General features: G+C 36.6%; 1 protein-coding gene across 2 annotated transcripts in view; it reads left to right on the top strand.

The window, feature by feature from the left end:
- Nucleotides 1–17,195, top strand: part of GNAI1 (G protein subunit alpha i1) — a 90,457-nt gene extending 73,262 nt beyond the window's left edge. The window contains exons 7-9 of one of the 2 annotated variants that reach the window (XM_007467041.1): nt 1,963–2,092; nt 3,146–3,299; nt 15,529–17,195. In XM_007467041.1, coding sequence (XP_007467103.1) covers nt 1,963–2,092; nt 3,146–3,299; nt 15,529–15,719 — 475 coding nt within the window. In that variant the 3' untranslated portion in view covers nt 15,720–17,195. The remainder of the gene's footprint in view (nt 1–1,962; nt 2,093–3,145; nt 3,300–15,528) is intronic. The other variant, XM_007467040.1, reaches the window with a different exon arrangement.
- Nucleotides 17,196–17,499: the final 304 nt, after the last annotated feature.

The raw sequence follows: 17,499 nt of genomic DNA, 5'->3' as shown, positions 1-17,499 counted from the left end.
ACATCTTTAACATTCATATATCTTTCAACATTGTGTTCATGATGATATATATTCATTCTCTAAGATAGAAGCTTTTCTACCATCCTCTTCACTTCCATCTAAGTCTCATCAAAATCACCTTTAATATCCGTATTTCTAACCAACCATCTTTCAAGGCATTCTGGGCTTTTTCTATCAAGTAACTCAAAATTCTTCCAGCCTTTCCCTATTACCCACTTCCAAAGCCACTTCCACAGTTTTGGGAATTGGTTTTACAGCATTACCCCACTCTGGGTACTAAAATTTGTGTCAGTCAGGGTTCTTGCAAGCAGCAGAACCAGTAGGTTCTGTGTATTTCAAGGAACTGGCTTAACGTGACTGTAGGTGCCAGTGAATTGGAAGTTTGTAGTGCAGGACAGCAGGCTCAGACAGAAACTGATGTTACAGTATTGAGGCAGAATTTTTCTTCTTCTGGGAAACTTCAGTTTTTGCTCTGAATGCCTTTCAACTCATTGCATGAGGTCTGCCCACATTATCAAGGATAATCTCCTTTACTGAAAATCAACTGACTATAGATGTTAACCATAACCAGAAAATATCTTCACAGCAGCACCCAGATTACTGTTTGATTAAATAGCTGCGTATGATAGCCTAGCCAAATTGACACGTAAAACCAACATAGGGATAATATGGGACAGGGTGGGTTTTATTGTTATCTTACATGGAGTGGTCAGGAAATATGTGACATTAGATCAGAGAAGTTAGCTAAAATATATTATCTTTTTGGTAAAGTTGTCTTCAAATTGTGTTCCTTGGCAATTTAACAAATGGGTAATCATTTTAATTTCTTTTGTTCTTGTTTGAGCTTTATTACCAGCTGTCCTTTTTATATCTTACCCATTTTAGTGTGTAGTAGAATCATTTTGTTATATAGCATACTTAAACTTAATGAACAATTTACTAGCTAAACTAATAGAAAGAATGGCACTGAAATGATGATAAAAGTAACAATACTAGTTACTTTTGTAATGAGTACAGATCTTTTGTACTCGGATTTGGTTTATAGGCCAAAACTATTCTACAGGGAAAATTCTTTTTGCCTGAGAATTAAATAGGGACTATTTTAATTAGTGCAGTATCTAGATAAATGGAGCCTTTAAAAATGTACCAGTTTGCATAGTGTTTCCATTATGTAAGTGGTTATTTCTAGGTTGCATAACATAATCTATGTGAATTTCAACTTGTGCTTAACTTAAACTCTTACAGGGAAAGGAGGAAAAGATTATTGTTTTTATACTGTTTGTGTTACTACCCTGTACAGTAACCTACAATGGTCTGCTGTTGTGTATCATGTAAAAATTGAGTTTTTTCAGTCCTAATTTTCAGACTATTCAGTAGGCCATCCATTTATCTCATCTCATTTTTTTTTTTCTATACCATGGTTTTACTTTTTAATTTAGGCAGCTTTTTTGCCCCTGTTTAAATATGACTTGCTTGCTCAGCTTTTCTTACCCGGGATGGTTTTTCCTTTACATCTGCTGTATTGCTTCTGAGAGAAAACATTTTGTACTTGGATGAGGGGACCATGTTCTCTGCCTCTAATGTTCTGTGACTTTAGCAAATTGAATATATTCTATTATCTCTGCATTCTTATAGTGCTGCCCCTTCTTTTGTATTTGTTTTCGTGTTCTGTTCTAAAGTGTTCTCATATGTTAATGAATGTGTTATTTTTTTAGGGTATTTTGGGGTTTTTGTTTTGTTTTACTGTGAGATAAAAACAAAATGGTTTAAAACCAGCAGACTTTTTTTCCTTTGTGAAAATCAATTTGTGACATTATATTCCTCCCATAAAATCCTTTTCTCCTTTATTTCCATCCCACATTCCCTATGCGATTTGGAGCTTTTTTTGTTGATTTTTATAGCACTCCTCAGAGCCTCTGAACATTCAGCGTGATGTCAAACTCATTATTTTTCCTCTTACAGAATGTTTGATGTGGGAGGACAGAGATCTGAGAGGAAGAAATGGATTCATTGCTTTGAAGGAGTGACCGCCATCATCTTCTGTGTGGCACTGAGTGACTATGACCTGGTTCTAGCTGAAGATGAAGAAATGGCAAGTAGAACCACTTTTAAAGATTGAGCATGGCATATGAAGAGCTGGAGATGTTGCCAAGAATTTTTCTGTGAAAAATTCTTGAAGAATTCTTACTAATGCCTAAATTAATTGAAAGTTCAGGCTCTTTTCTCTAACTTTTGTTTAGTATATTTCCCTTTTAGAATACAAAGAACAGATGGATCCTGAAAAAAGGGAAAACACAAAAAGTTAATCTCACCTCAACCCTAGTTGCTTAACTAGGCATTTATGAGATCTGGTATCTACATACTAAATGAAAATAAAGTTAGTTCCATTATAGTCCAAGGCTTATTTTTCTTAACTTATTACTTCTGCCAGCTCAGTAATCCTTGATCTCTGTTATACTTTGCTACTGTCATGTAATTTTCAGATGTGTTTCAGTGTACCATTAATCTGGGGGAAATATTTTTAATTAGAAAAAAGCTATGTGTCAGTTTCTTTTATTAAAGTAAGTTATATACAATTATCATTGCAGTAGGTGTAGTGCACATGTTCCTTTCTGTCATTCTGGCACTATAAAATATATTAGTACCCTGTACCCTTTTTGAAACCACAAAAACTGGAAGGGCAGGAAACAGGAATTGGAAGTTTCCTTCCCTAATATACCATTATATTTAGGGTATTGGGCTAATTGTGTTTCAGCTTTTTCAGTTTAATTTATTAATCTTTAAAAACCTCTACTTATCTTTTAATGGAAACTTCAATTCACTCTGTAATAATGAGGTCTCCTTTGAAACGTTTGCACTTCACATTTCTAGATCGCAGGGTCCTGCAGCACAGTGACCCGCTGCCAGCACTCAGCAAGTACTGGTTGAATGCAAAAAAGTGATGAGTGATGTAGACACTCATCTTGCCTAAATTAAAGTGTGTGCTTGTTCTTAAATGGCAAAAATATGTTTTTGTGGGATGTTACCTATTTTTCAGCTAAGTTCTATTGTATTACCATACTTTTTTTTTTTCACGCTCATTTTTTAAAAGTAATAGTTCTTAAAATCCTTGCCATTATGACAAACTGGCTGTATTCTATTACAGAACCGAATGCATGAAAGCATGAAGTTGTTTGACAGCATATGTAACAACAAATGGTTTACAGATACATCTATTATACTTTTTCTAAACAAGAAGGATCTCTTCGAAGAAAAAATCAAAAAGAGCCCTCTCACTATATGCTATCCAGAATATGCAGGTATTTTACTTTCTGTAGATAACTTGTCAGCTCGTATATTTCTAAGTGAACGTTCCCCTAAGGCAAGATTTCATTTGTTGATTTGAATCTTTTGGCTTAGTAATTCTTAACCTTTAAGAGAAATTATTTGTCAAACTGCATTCAAGCACAAGTAGTTCCTTGAGTTGTGAGTGAGATGATTGAAAATAACATTCATTTTAGGGAAAATCTGTTAGATAATTTTCTATGATGACTCCAAGTCTTCATAAACTTACGGTATTGATTGGTTCATCCAGTTAACAGATCTTATGTCAGGTATTGTGTGATGCACAGTAAATAAAATGTGTCTCTGGTCACTGACTTAATGTCAAAGACAGAGGTACTCCTAAACAAACAGATACACAATAGCAGTGCGGCACGCGAGTACAAAGGAACATGGATAGTAATTGGAAGGGGGAAAACATTAGAAAGGAGTCCATGAGTTAGCTGACTCCTCAGGGGAGTCAGGAAAGGTTTCACAAGAAATCCAGGCTTTGGTAATGAGACTGTTAGTGGTACTTTAATTTTACTACTGTGTAAAATGGTCTGCAGTGAGAAAAGGAGACCTGAGATGCAGTCCTGGCTTTTCCATAATTAGCTCTTTGATCTTGAACAAGGCAGTTAATGGGGTCTCACTACCCCATCTGCGAAATCAGAAGTTGGGCTAAAACATTGGTTAAGTTTAGTTCCTTGGAACACTTCCCTGGCTGCTATTGAAAGTGGGTGCAAGGAACAGTGATACCCCCCACCCCATGCCCCCCTCCACACTCAACTTCTCCCTCCCTAAGGCAGAGTAATTTAGCTTTCATCTGTTTTGCATATTGGGTTTCTGAATAAGGCTTTATTTTATTTTAATGAAGAAAGTTCGTTGCCTAAAAAAAAAGTTTGACTACCAATAGTTTATCTGATCTCTAAATCTAAACATTATGAAGCTTGGTTAATTTAGCTAATTGATACAAGTTACCCTCACTCCATCCTCATTGTTAAAAAAAAAGGTCTCAAGAATTTTTTTGGTTGAAAAATGTGAAAGTGAAATATTACATTTATTGCATTATTTTTTTAACATCCTTATTGGAGTATAATTGCTTTACAATGCTGTTAGTTGCTGCTGTATAACAAAGTGAATCAGCTATACGTATATATCTATCCCCATATCCCCTCCCTCTTGCGTCTCCCTCCCACCCTCCCTATCCCACCCTCCCTATCCCACTCCTCTAGGTGGTCACAAAGCACTGAGCTGACCTCCCTGTGCTATGTGGCTGCTTCCCACTAGCTATCTGTTTTACATTTGGTAGTGTATATATGTCCATGCCACTCTCTCACTTCGTCCCAACTTACCCCTCCCCCTCTCTGTGTCCTCAATTCCATTTTCTACATCTGCGTCTTTATTCCTGTCCGGTTCCCAGGTTCTTCAAAACCACTTTTTTTTTGTTTAGTTTTTTAGATTCCATACATATGTGTTAGCATACAATATTTGTATTTCACTTTCTGACTTACTTCACTCTGTATGACAGACTCTAGGTCCATCCACCTCATTACAGACAACTCAGTTTCATTTCTTTTTATGGCTAATATTCCATTGTATATATGTGCCACATCTTCTTTATATATTCACCTGTCGATGGACACTTAGGTTGCTTCCATGTCTTGGCTATTGTAAGTAGAGCCACAGTGAACATTGTGGTACGTGACTCTTTGAATTATGGTTTTCTCAGGGTATATGCCCAGTAGTGGGATTGCCGGGTCGTATGGTAATCCTATTTTTAGTTTTTTAAGGAACCTCCATACTGTTCTCCATGGTGGCTGCACCAACTTACATACCCACCAACAGTGCAAGAGGGTTCCCTTTTCTCTACACCCTCTCCAGCATTTATTCTTTGGAGATTTTTTGATGATGGACATTCTGACTGGTGTGAGGTGATACCTCATTGTAGTTTCGATTTGCGTTTCTCTAATGATTAGTGATGTTGATCATCCTTTCATGTGTTTGTTGGCAATCTGTATATTTTCTTTGGAGAAATGTCTATTTAGGTCTTCTGCCCATTTTTGGATTGGGTTGTTTTTTTGATATTGAGCTGCTTGTATATTTTGGAGATTAATCCTTTGTCAGTTGCTTCGTTTGCAAATATTTTCTCCCATTCTGAGGGTTGTCTTTTCATCTTGTTTATGGTTTCCTTTGCTGTGCAGAAGCTTTTAAGTTTCATTAGGTCCCATTTGTTTATTTTTGTTTTTATTTCCATTTCTCTAGGAGGTGGGTCAAAAAGGATCTTGCTGTGATTTATGTCCTAGAGTGTTCTGCCTGTGCTTTCCTCTAAGAGTTTTATAGTGTCTAGCCTTACATTTAGGCAAGGGGTTTCTCTGGATCTTTTGTGTTTCCATACAAATTGTGAAATTTTTTGTTCTACTTCTGTGAAAAATGCCGTTGGTAGTTTGATAGGGATTGTACTGAATCTGTTGATTGCTTTGGGTAGCGTAGTCATTTTCACAGTGTTGATTCTTCCAATCCAAGAACGTGGTATATCTCTCATATCTCTCCGTCTATTCGTATCATCTTTACTTTCTTTCATCAGTGTCTTATAATTTTCTGCATACAGGTCTTTGTCTCCTTAGGTAGGTTTATTCCTAGGTATTTTATTCTTTTTGTTGCATTGGTAAATGGGAGTGTTTCCTTAATTTCTCTTTCAGATTTTTCATCATGAGTGTATAGGAATGCAAGAGATTTCTGTGCATTAATTTTGTATCCTTCTACTTTACCAAATTCATTGATTAGCTCTAGTAGTTTTCTGGTAGCATTTTTAGGATTCTCTAGGTATAGTATCATGTCATCTGAAAACAGTGACAGTTTAACTTCTTTTCTGATCTGGATTCCTTTTATTTCTTTTTCTTTTCTGATTGCTGTGGCTAAAACTTCCAAAACTATGTTGAATAATAGTGGTGAGAGTGGACAACCTTGTCTTGTTCCTGATCTTAGAGGAAATGGTTTCAGTTTTTCACCATTGAGAATGATGTTGGCTGTGGGTTTGTCATATATGGCTTTTATTATGTTGAGGTAGGTTCCCTCCTGGCTACTTTCTGGAGAGTTTTTATCATAAATTTGTGTTGAATTTTGTCACAAGCTTTTTCTGCATCTATTGAGATTATCATACGCTTTTGCTCCTTCAATTTGTTAATATAGTGTATCACATTGATTGACTTGTGAATATTGAAGAATCCTTGCATCTCTGGGATAAATCCCACTTGATCATGGTGTATGATCCTTTTAATATGCTGCTGGATTCTGTTTGCTAGTATTTCGTTGAGGATTTTTGCATATATGTTCATCACTGATATTGATGTGTAGTTTTCTTTTTTCATGACACCTTTGTCTGGTTTTGGTATCAGGGTGATGGTGGCCTCATAGAATGAGTTTGGGAGTGTTCCTCCCTTTGCTATATTTTGGAAGAGTTTGAGAGCATAGGTGTTAGCTCTTCTCTAAATGTTTGATAGAATTTGCCTGTGAAGCCATCTGATCCTGGGCTTTTGTTTGTTGGAAGATTTTTAATCACAGTTTGAATTTCAGTGCTTGTGATTGGTCTGTTTATATTTTCTATTTCTTCCTGGTTCAATCTTGGAAGGTTGTGGTTTTCTAAGAATTTGTCCGTTTCTTCCAGGTTGTCCATTTTATTGGCATAGAGTTGCTTGTAGTAATCTCTCATGATCCTTTGTATTTCTGCAGTGTCAGTTGATACTTCTCCTTTTTCATTTCTAATTCTGTTGATTTGAGTCTTCTTTTTTTTTCTTGATGAGTCTGGCTAATGGTTTATCAATTTTGTTTTTCTTCTCAAAGAACCAGGTTTTAGTTTTATTGATCTTTCTGTTTCATTTCTTTTTCATTTAAATCTGATCTTTATGATTTCTTTCCTTCTGCTAACTTTGGGGGTTTTTGCTCTTCTTTCTCTAATTGCTTTAGGTATAAGGTTAGGTTGTTTATTTGAGATGTTTATTGTTTCTTGAGGTAGGATTGTATTGCTATAAACTTCTCTCTTAGAACTGCTTTTGCTGCATCCCATAGGTTTTGGGTTGTCGTGTTTTCATTGCCATTTGTTTCTAGGTTTTTGTGGGGTTTTTTGCGGTACGTGGTCCTTTTACTGCTGCGGCCCCTCCCATTGTGGAGCACAGGCTCCGGACGTGCAGGCTCAGCGGCCATGGCTCACGGGCCCAGCCACTCCGCGGCATGTGGGATCCTCCCAGACCGGGGCACGAACCCGTGTCCCCTGCATCGGCAGGTGGACTCTCAACCATTGCGCCACCAGGGAAGCCCTCTAGGTGTTTTTTGATTTCAGTGATCTCTTGGTTATTTAGTATTGTACTGTTTAGCCTCCATGTATTTGTATTTTTTACTGATTTTTTTCTGTAATTGATATCTAGTCTCATAGCATTGTGGTTGGAAAAGATACTTGATACGATTTCAATTTTCTTAAATTTACCAAGGCTTGATTTGTGACCCAGGATATGATCTATCCTGCAGAATGTTCCATGAGCACTTGAGAAGAAAATGTATTCTGTTGTTTCTGGATGGAATGTCCTAGAAATATCAATTAAGTCTATATTGTTTAATGTGTCATTTAAAGCTTATGTTTCCTTATTTATTTTCATTTTGGGTGATCTGGCCATTGGTGAAAGTGGGGTGTTGAAGTCCCCTACTATGATTGTGTTACTGTCGATTTCCCCTTTTATGGCTGTTAGCATTTGCCTTATGTATTGAGGTGCTCCTCTGTTGGGTGCATAAATATTTACCATTGTTGTATCTTCTTCTTGGATCGATCCCTTGATCATTATGTGCTGTCCTTCTTTGTCTCTTGTAATAGTCTTTATTTTAAAGTCTGTTTTGTCTGATACGAGAATTGCTACTCCAGCTTTCTTTTGATTTCCATTTGCGTGGAATATCTTTTTCCATCCCCTCACTTTCAGTCTGTATGTATCCCTAGGTCTGAAGTGGGTCTCTTGTAGACAACATATATACGGGTCTTGTTTTTGTATCCATTCAGCCAGTCTGTGCCTTTTGGTTGGAGCATTTAATCTGCTTACATTTAAGGTAATTATCGATATGTATGTTCCTATTTGCATTTTCTTATTTGTTTGGGGTTTGTTATTGTAGATGTTTTCCTTGTGTTTCCTGCCTAGAGAAGTTCCTTTAGCATTTGTTGTAAAGCTGGTTTGGTGGTGCTGAATTCTCTTAGCTTTTGCTTGTCTGTAAAGGTTTTAATTTCTCTGTCGAACCTGAATGAGATCCTTGCTGGCTAGAGTAATCTTGGTTGTAGGTTTTTCCCTTTCATCCCTTTCAGTATGTCTTGCCACTCCCTTCTGGCTTGCAGATTTCTGCTGAAAGATCAGCTGTTAACCTTATGGGGATTCCCTTGTGTGTTATCTGTTGTTTTTCCCTTGCTGCTTTTAATATGTTTTCTTTGTATTTAATTTTTGACAGTTTGATTAATATGTGTCTTGGCATGTTTCTCTTTGGATTTATCCTGTATGGGACTCTCTGTGCTTCCTGGACTTGACTGACTGTTTACTTTTCCATGTTAGGGAACTTTTCAACTATCATCTCTTCAAATATTTTCTCAGACCCTTTCTTCTGGGACCCCTGTAATTCGAATATTGGTGTGTTTAATGTTGTCCCAGAGGTCTCTGAGATTGTCCTCAATTCTCTTCATTCTTATTTCTTTATTCTGCTCTAAAGTAGTTATTTCCACTATGTTATCTTCCAGGTCACTTGTCTGTTCTTCTGCCTCAATTATTCTGCTATTGATTCCTTCTGGAGTATTTTTAATTTCTGTAATTGTGTTGGTCATTACTGTTTGTTTGCTCTTTAGTTCCTCTAGGTCCCTGTTGAATGTTTCTTGTATTTTCTCCATTCTATTTCCAAGATTTTGGATCATCTTTCCTATCATTACTCTGAATTCTTTTTCAGGTAGACTGCCTATTTCCTCTTCATTTGTTAGGTCTGGTGGGTTTTTACCTTGCTGCTTCATCTGCTGTGTGTTTCTCTGTCTTCTCATTTTGTTTAACTTACTGTGTTTGGGGGTCTCCTTTTCGCAGACTGCAGGTTCGTAGTTCCCGTTGTTTTTGGTGTCTGCCCCCACTGGGTGAGGTTGGTTCAGTGGGTTGTGTAGCCTTCCTGGTGGAGGGGACTGGTGCCTGTGTTCTGGTGGGAGGGGTGGCGTACGGTGGTGTGTTTTCAGATATCTGTGAACTTAGTAGATTTTAGGCAGCCTGTCTGCTAACGGGTGGGGTTGTGTTCCTGTCTTGCTAGTTGATTGGCATGGGTCATTCAGCACTGGAACTTGCTGGCCTTTGGGTGGAGTTGAGATGGAGATCTCTGGCTTGCTGGCTGTTGGGTGGATGTGGGTCTTAGCGTTGAGACAGAGATCTTTGGGAGACCTCTCGCTGATTGATATATTACATGGGGCCAGGAGGTCTCTGTGGTCCAATGTCCTGAACTTGGCTCTCCCACCTCAGTGGCTCAGGCCTGCCTCCAGGCCCAGGCACCAAGTCCCTGTCAGCCACACAGAGACAAGTGGCATCTTGATGCCGCGATGCTGAGTGTAGTTCCAGGGGAAGGAGCTTGCTGGTGCTACTCTTGCTGCTCCGGGTGATCGCTTCCTCTGTTAACAGCTCCACTAAGCCTGAGGGTCTACAAGCTGCAGGAAGATGAGACCACCCGGGGCAGCCTTCAAGCAGTGATTCTTGCCACGATCCCTGCTGTTGCTGTCATGGAATCCGGCTTCCCCCACTGCTGCCCAAGTCTCAAGAATTTGTTTCATTATAAACAAAATTTGTCAATTTCATATTCAGTAAATTGTACTGCCTTTTCACAGGCGGTGTTAAAACAACCATATGATATCAGTGCTTTCACATCCCACTTATGTAGGTGAGAGCACTGTGATTTAATGAAGCAATAGAGTCCAAATCCAGACCCAAGTCTGTTGCACTCCTGCATCCAGGACATTAACAACCAGAATACATTTAATTATATATTTTCAATGGAGGCAAAGCAGGAGGGTCTCCCATCAGTATGATCCTCCTCTCATTACTACAGCCCTTTTTATGTATCGCACAGTTACTTTGAAATAACTGTACAGAATTAACTTAGTTTTGTTTCCTTTTTGAAAGTCAGTGTCCTAAGTCACCTTATTCAGAAACATTTTTAGTGCTTTATAGGAATAAAATTATAGTTCTAGTTCCAAGATTGAAGTTACCCAGAATCAAGGTGGCTCCGTTTGGCCTTTACTTTCCTCTTTCTTTCAGTTCATCTTTGTCATTTTCTATTGTGAAGTAGCCCTTTTGTGCTAATATTATCAGAGGACCCGAATCAATCCTCAAATATTACATACTTATAGGGATTTTTAGAGCAGCCAAGAAGATAGTTGTTAGCTCTTTTTTTTGCCAGGTATGCATTGTGTTCAAAATGTTTCTCGTATGTTGTCAAGTTAATAAGAATCACTGATCTCAGGCTCTGTGAGCAAGGAGAGTGTTACATAATCTTTCATAGTCCCAGTGTTAAGACTAAAATTAAAAACTTCATTGCACGCGCTAAGTATTGATGCTGTCACCTCTTGTTGCACCCTCAACTCTTAATCCCTGTGGCTATGTTTGCTATAGGAGAACCCATTGTAGCCTCCAAACTACTCACTTGGTTTATCCCCTACCTCTCTCTGCTCCTGTCTTCTCCTCTTTTTATCCATTTACATGTTGGCATTTCACCAGATTCCATCTGTAGTCTTACAATCTTCTAGCACTCCATTCTTTCATAGTCATATTTATTCTCAGCATGATAAATTCAGTTGTCAACTCTAATTTCTCTGTTGAGACTCAGGCTTGCATTTCCAACTGCTTGTTGAATCTGTCCGACTCCAACTGAATTCATGTTATTTTTTTTTTATTCAAATCTCCTTTATCTCCCTTTGAATTATATCACCAGGTACCCAATTCTCCAGTATTGAACCAGATTGTCATCTGTACTTAACCTTTATTCAAGATAGTTCTATCACGTTAGAAAATATCTGTCACCTTCCCCCTAGTCATTCTTTTCCAGAACTTAAAATCAAGTTGAGGAATGTATCTTTTAGTTCTAGGGATTCAGTAATCTAACTAGCTGCCCACAATAGATACAGCAAACTGAGCCATGCATTCAGGGCAAAAACATGTTTTTAATTTAGAGGTTGTATTAGCTTCTGTGAGTCAAGAAGACATTGTTTATTGCTTTAGAATTTCAGAGTACCAACCTTATTATGATTTAATAAGTTAAAATTTGATTTGTAGAGTATATGGTTGTCTGCTAGCAACTTGAGATAAAATTTAAACTTATTTTGAAAACTTAGAGAAAATGGAAAAATTCATAGAAACATACAACCTACCAAGTTTGAATCATGAAGAAATAGAAAATCTGAACAGCCTATGTTAGTAAGGAGATTGAACCAGTAATCAGAAACCTCCCAATAAACAAAGTTCATGACCAGATGGCTTTACTGGTGAATTCTACCAAACACAAAAGAATTAATTGTTAGCAGTCCTTCTTAAACTCTTCCAAAATTGGAAGCATTCTCTCCTTTTCCATAACTCATTTTACCAGGCCACCATTACCCTGTTACCAAAACCAGGCAAGTATGCCACAAGAAAAGAAAATTACAGGCCAATATCCCTGATAAACATAAATGCAAAAATCAAAATATTAGCAAACTGAATTCAGCAAAACATTAAAAGGATCATTACACCACAACTATGTGAGATTTATTCTGAGGATGCAAGTATATAGTTCACTGTCTGCAAAACAAAATCACACGATCATCTCAACAGATGCAAAAAAAAAAAAAAAAAGCATTTGACAAAATTCAACATCCATTTAGGATAAAAACTCTACAAAATGGGTACAGAGGGAATGTACCTCAATATAATAAAGGCCTATAGCTGATATCATACTCAACAGTAAAAAGTTGAAAGCTTTTTCTCTAAGATAGGGAATAAGACAAGGTTTTCCCAGTCTCACCACTTTCATTCAACATAGTATTTACAAGTCCTACCACTGCAGTTTAAGCAAGAAAAAGAAAAGGCATCCAAATCAGAAAGCAAGAAGTAAAACTGTCACTATTTGCACAAGACATGGTATTATACATAGAAAATCTCAGATTCACAAAAAAAACGCATAATCAGTGAATTTAGTAAAGTTGCATGATACAAAATCAGTATACAAAAATCTGTAACACTAGTAATGAACTATAAGAAAAACAAACAGTCAGATTTACGGTTGCATTAAAAGAACAAAATTTCTAGGAATAAATTTAACCGAGGAGAGGAAAGGCCTGTACACTGAAAACTAAAACATAGATGAAAGAAATTGAAGAAAATACACATAAATGGAAAGATATTCCATGCCCATGGATTGGAGGAATATTAATATTGTTAAAAAGGTCCATACTACCTAAAGTTGTCTAACAGAGTCAGTGCAATCCCTTTCAAAATTCTAATGGCATTTTTCACAGAAAGAGAGTAGTCCTAAAATTCTGAATCACAAAAGACTCCAAAAGCTAAAGCAATCTTGAGAAAGAAGAACAAAGCTGGAGGCACTGTGCACCCTAATTTCCAACTATATTACACAGCTAGAGTAATGAAAACAGTGTGGTACTGGCATAAAAAACAGACACATGTATCTGAGGAACAGAATAGAGAGCCCAGAAGTAAACCCATGTATATATATGATCAAGTAATTTATGACAGATGACCCAAGAATATACAACGGGGAAAGAAGTCTCTTCAGTAAATGGTGTTAGGAAAACTGGACAGCCACATGCTAAAGAATGAAACTGGACTGCTTTCTCCACCATACACAAAAATAAACCCAAACAGATTAAAGACTCGAACGTGAGACCTCAAACCCTTGAACGTAAGACCTGAAACCATAAAACTCCTAGAAGAAAACACAGGCAGTAGGCTTGACAGTCGTGATTTTTTTTTTAAGTTTGACACCAAAAGCAAAGGCAACAAAAGCAAAAATAAACAAGTTGGGTGATATCATCAAACTAAAAAGCTTCTGCACAGCAAAGGAAACCATCAACAAAATAAAAATGCAGCCTAAGGAATGGGAGAAAATATTTGCAAAACAAACATTTATCTCATGAGGGGTTAATATCCAAAATGTACAGTCATCCCTCAGTATCCTTGGGAGACTGGTTTCAGGACCTGCCATAGATACCAAAATCTATGGATGCTCAAGTCCCTTACATAAAATGGCATAGTACAGTTGGTCCTCCATATTTGCTGGTTATAAACCCACAGATACAGAGGGCCAGCTGTATAAAGAACTCATACAAGTCAGTAACAAAAACACAATTTCACTATTAAAATGGGCAGAAGATCTGAATAGACATTTTTCCAAAGAAGACATACCAGTGGCCAACATGTCCATGAAAAGGTGCTCAACATCACTAACAATCAGGGAAACGCAAATCAAAACCACAATGAGCTATCACCTCACAGCCATTAGAATGGCCGTCATCATAAAGAAATGCCAAACATTGGTAAAGTTGTAGAAAAACGGGAACCCTTGTACCCTATTGCTGGGAATGTAAATTGGTGCAGCCATTATGGAAAACAATATGGAGATTCCTCAATAAATTAAAAATAGAACTACCATATGATTCAGCAATTCCACTTCTGGGTAGTTATTTGAAGAAAATGAAAACACTTTCTGGAAAAGATACATGCACCTCTCTGTTCATTGCAGCATTACTCAGAGTAGCCAAGCTATGAAAACAGCAGGTGACGTACAGGGGAGGGAAAGTACTGCAGTAACACAGGTGGTACTTTGAATACATGTTTCCTCCTGACATGGAATGAGCCTCAGATGTGGAACAGAGGGTCTTAGAATGGCTTTACCAAGCAGGCTGGGTAACAGGACCTAGAAATCCAGGCATAAAATTTTGTGTTATTACTGCAAGAGACAGAATTAACAGCTTTTTTCAAAGGAACATTTTATTGAAGTATCATATGTATACATATATAAACTATATAGATACAGTAATATAGATACACATACTTAGCACAAATGTGAAACTTACTGAATTTTCAAAAGTGAAAACACTGATAATATGCACCATTCAGGTCAAGAAATAGAACATTGCCAGGTCCCCAGAAACCCTGTCATGCCCCTCCCCAGTCTTAACTGATCAACTTCCATCCACCCACCTACTCACACAAAGAGTTAACCACTATTATGACTTCTGTCTTCATCGATTAATTTTGATTGTTTCCAAACTTGTTTTCTAAACATCAGTTGTTTACAGCATATACTGTTTTGTGTCTGCTTTCATTTGTTCAACAGTATGTTTATGAAGCTCATCTATAGTATTTTGTGTAAGCAGTAGTTCTTTTATTCTCATTTCTCTATGGCAGCTCATTGTATGAATATATACCAGGATTTAGTAGCCAGTCTACAGTTAATGAACTTTGGGGTTGTTTCCTAAAGTAGAAGTTCTGCTGTTAACAGTCTTTATATGTTTTCTGGTGCACGTATGTATATAGTTCTGTCAAGGACACACCTGGAAAACTGAACTCTTGGGTCACAGAGTATGTGTGATTATCTTTAGATACTGCCAAGTATCAAAGTGTTGTACCCAGGAGTCTTCAGTCAGTCACCTGAAAGCAGAAGTGTGTCATTCACTTTTTTGTAACCTCATAGGCATAAACCACATTGTAGACCCTTGTACAGTTTTTGAATACAAAAATTGAGAAATGCTAATTAATGTATATATAGGAAGGGGAATAAAAAATACCGATCAGCATCGGCCAACATTTCTTGATCCAGCCACTAGGCTTAGAAGTGAAATAGTGTGCTGCCACCATGTTAGGATGTAGAGTATAAGGGGTTAGAAAAAAAGGGACTCTGACAATTGGAGATTGAGGCAGGAACAAAGATCATGGGGAACATGGAATACCGTGCTTTTTGTTTTTTGTTTTTCAGGGTAACTTATAGTTATTACAGGGTGATTAACATTGGGTATTTTTCACTTAGAAGAAATAGTTTATCTTATTCTCGAAGGGCAAAGATGATTATAGAGTCCACATATTTTACACATAAGAAACATTTCAGTATTTTAAGGTCCATGTTGCTTAGTGGTATACTCATTTTAAACTCATTTTAACTTCACCTTATGTTTCTTTCCTTTTCCCATATCAGGCTCAAACACATACGAAGAGGCAGCTGCATATATTCAATGTCAGTTTGAAGACCTCAATAAAAGAAAGGACACGAAGGAAATATACACCCACTTCACATGTGCCACAGATACCAAGAATGTGCAGTTTGTCTTTGATGCTGTAACAGATGTCATCATAAAAAATAATCTAAAAGATTGTGGTCTCTTCTGAGTTTTGCAGTAAATGGTAAAATGCATTTTCAAACCAAATGAGTACTTATATGTGGATCTCTCTACACTAGAGTCTTGCAGCAACACAGAATGTAGTATATGGGAAGTGCATCTGGGACCTGACCAAAATTGGGGTTTTTTTGTTGTTTTTTTTAACTGGAAGTAATGGAAGGTCCTTTCTTAAATGTGAGAGGTGGTCCTGCAGTGTGAAACTAAGGGCAGTGTTAAAGCTGGACTCTAGTGTATTGATGACTTCTGTGTAAGTGTAAATATGCAAATGTATGTATACATGTATTTATGACTTTAGTTTTCCACATTATTTTTAGGTATTAAGAGTGGCAACTTATGATTTTAGCGTGATGGCTTGGGAAATAACAGAAATATTAAGTACTTTGTACTGAAAGACTATTATGTTTGCCAGTTTTGAACAGCTTTATTTATGTTCATGTCCTGTAAATTTTTAAGAACAATAATTAATATTAGGACACATTGCAGCCCTTGTCTTGATTATATGTATACTTGTAATCATAAAAATGATATTTGTACAAACATTGCACAGACTATTTTAATAACATGATTTGTTCTTTAAATTTAATGTGTTTTATTGAAACGTTCTTGAAGTGGAGGAGTATACCTGCCTTTGGATCAGTTAAACATTGTATGCATTTCAGTTTTTCTTTTAAGAATGCATGCTAATCTGATTCTACATTAGATTTGGTTTGAAAACAAATTTCAGATTTTTGAGGATATACTTACAGACTTATTATAAATTCTTAATTTTTATTCGGTTGGTTTGTTTTCACTTTGAATTTTAATATTTGGATGGTATTCATGCATTGCCTTAAAGGTGATGCCAGATTTTTATACACTTTAAATAACTACATTTTTATTTATAACTAAGTTTAGGTGGGTGTGAGAGCATTTTTGTGGGTAAAAAATAAGTTAGCATAATGAATTTTGAGACATTCATTTGCGTATTTCCTTTGGGAAATCCCTTGTACCTACTATACGTGATAGCTCCTTGTTTAGAAGATAACAAGAAGGATCTTTGAATATTCTGCTGATGATAAAATGCAAGCTTTAAATTCATATATGTAAGTAAGTAACTAGTTTCAAGTTTAATTATCACGCTATCTTAAAATTACTTTTTTCCCTTAGATTATTCAAATTTCCTCCACTTGCTTGAGTTGGTATTATTTCTTTTTAAACTGGGCTATTATTTCTGAGAATGAAATGGGCAATTACACTTAGAAAATGAGTAACAGGATTTAATTAAGTCAGTGATTGTGTGTATCCTCAAGTAAGTGTTACATTTCTGCTAGATACTGAATTTTGATAGTCATTTTTAATTATTCATGGTGTGTCTCTATGACCTTGTTTCAGCAAAGTGAACAGCATTCCATACCCTACTTCTCTTTTTTACTCATCTTGAAAAAGTTAGTCTTTCAGTAAGCTTCATGGGTAAGTAGTTTCTAAATTTAGTTGTGTGCTGTCATTTTGTTGAAGTCTCTTAGTGGTTGTGTGTGTGCGCGCGCGTGTGTGTATAACCGTTTCATTTTGGGGATTTGTTTTTCTTCTTTGTAATGTAGAGAAATTCAAAAGTTTCTTAACAAAATTCTTCAAATGTCTTAGTTTAGATTCATGTGCCTTTGATGAAAGATATGTTTTCATTAATTTTATGGATGGAAGACCTGTTGTATTCATATTATGAAGCTATGTATGAAGTTCAACTATCCTGTAAATCAATTTGAATCATGAGAAATAAGTTTAAAACGCCACAA

Source organism: Lipotes vexillifer, unplaced genomic scaffold (assembly GCF_000442215.2).
Source record: "Lipotes vexillifer unplaced genomic scaffold, Lipotes_vexillifer_v1.1 scaffold247, whole genome shotgun sequence".
In the NCBI taxonomy this organism is placed as follows: Eukaryota; Metazoa; Chordata; class Mammalia; order Artiodactyla; family Lipotidae; genus Lipotes; species Lipotes vexillifer.
This window is presented reverse-complemented; position numbering and strand designations above follow the sequence as displayed.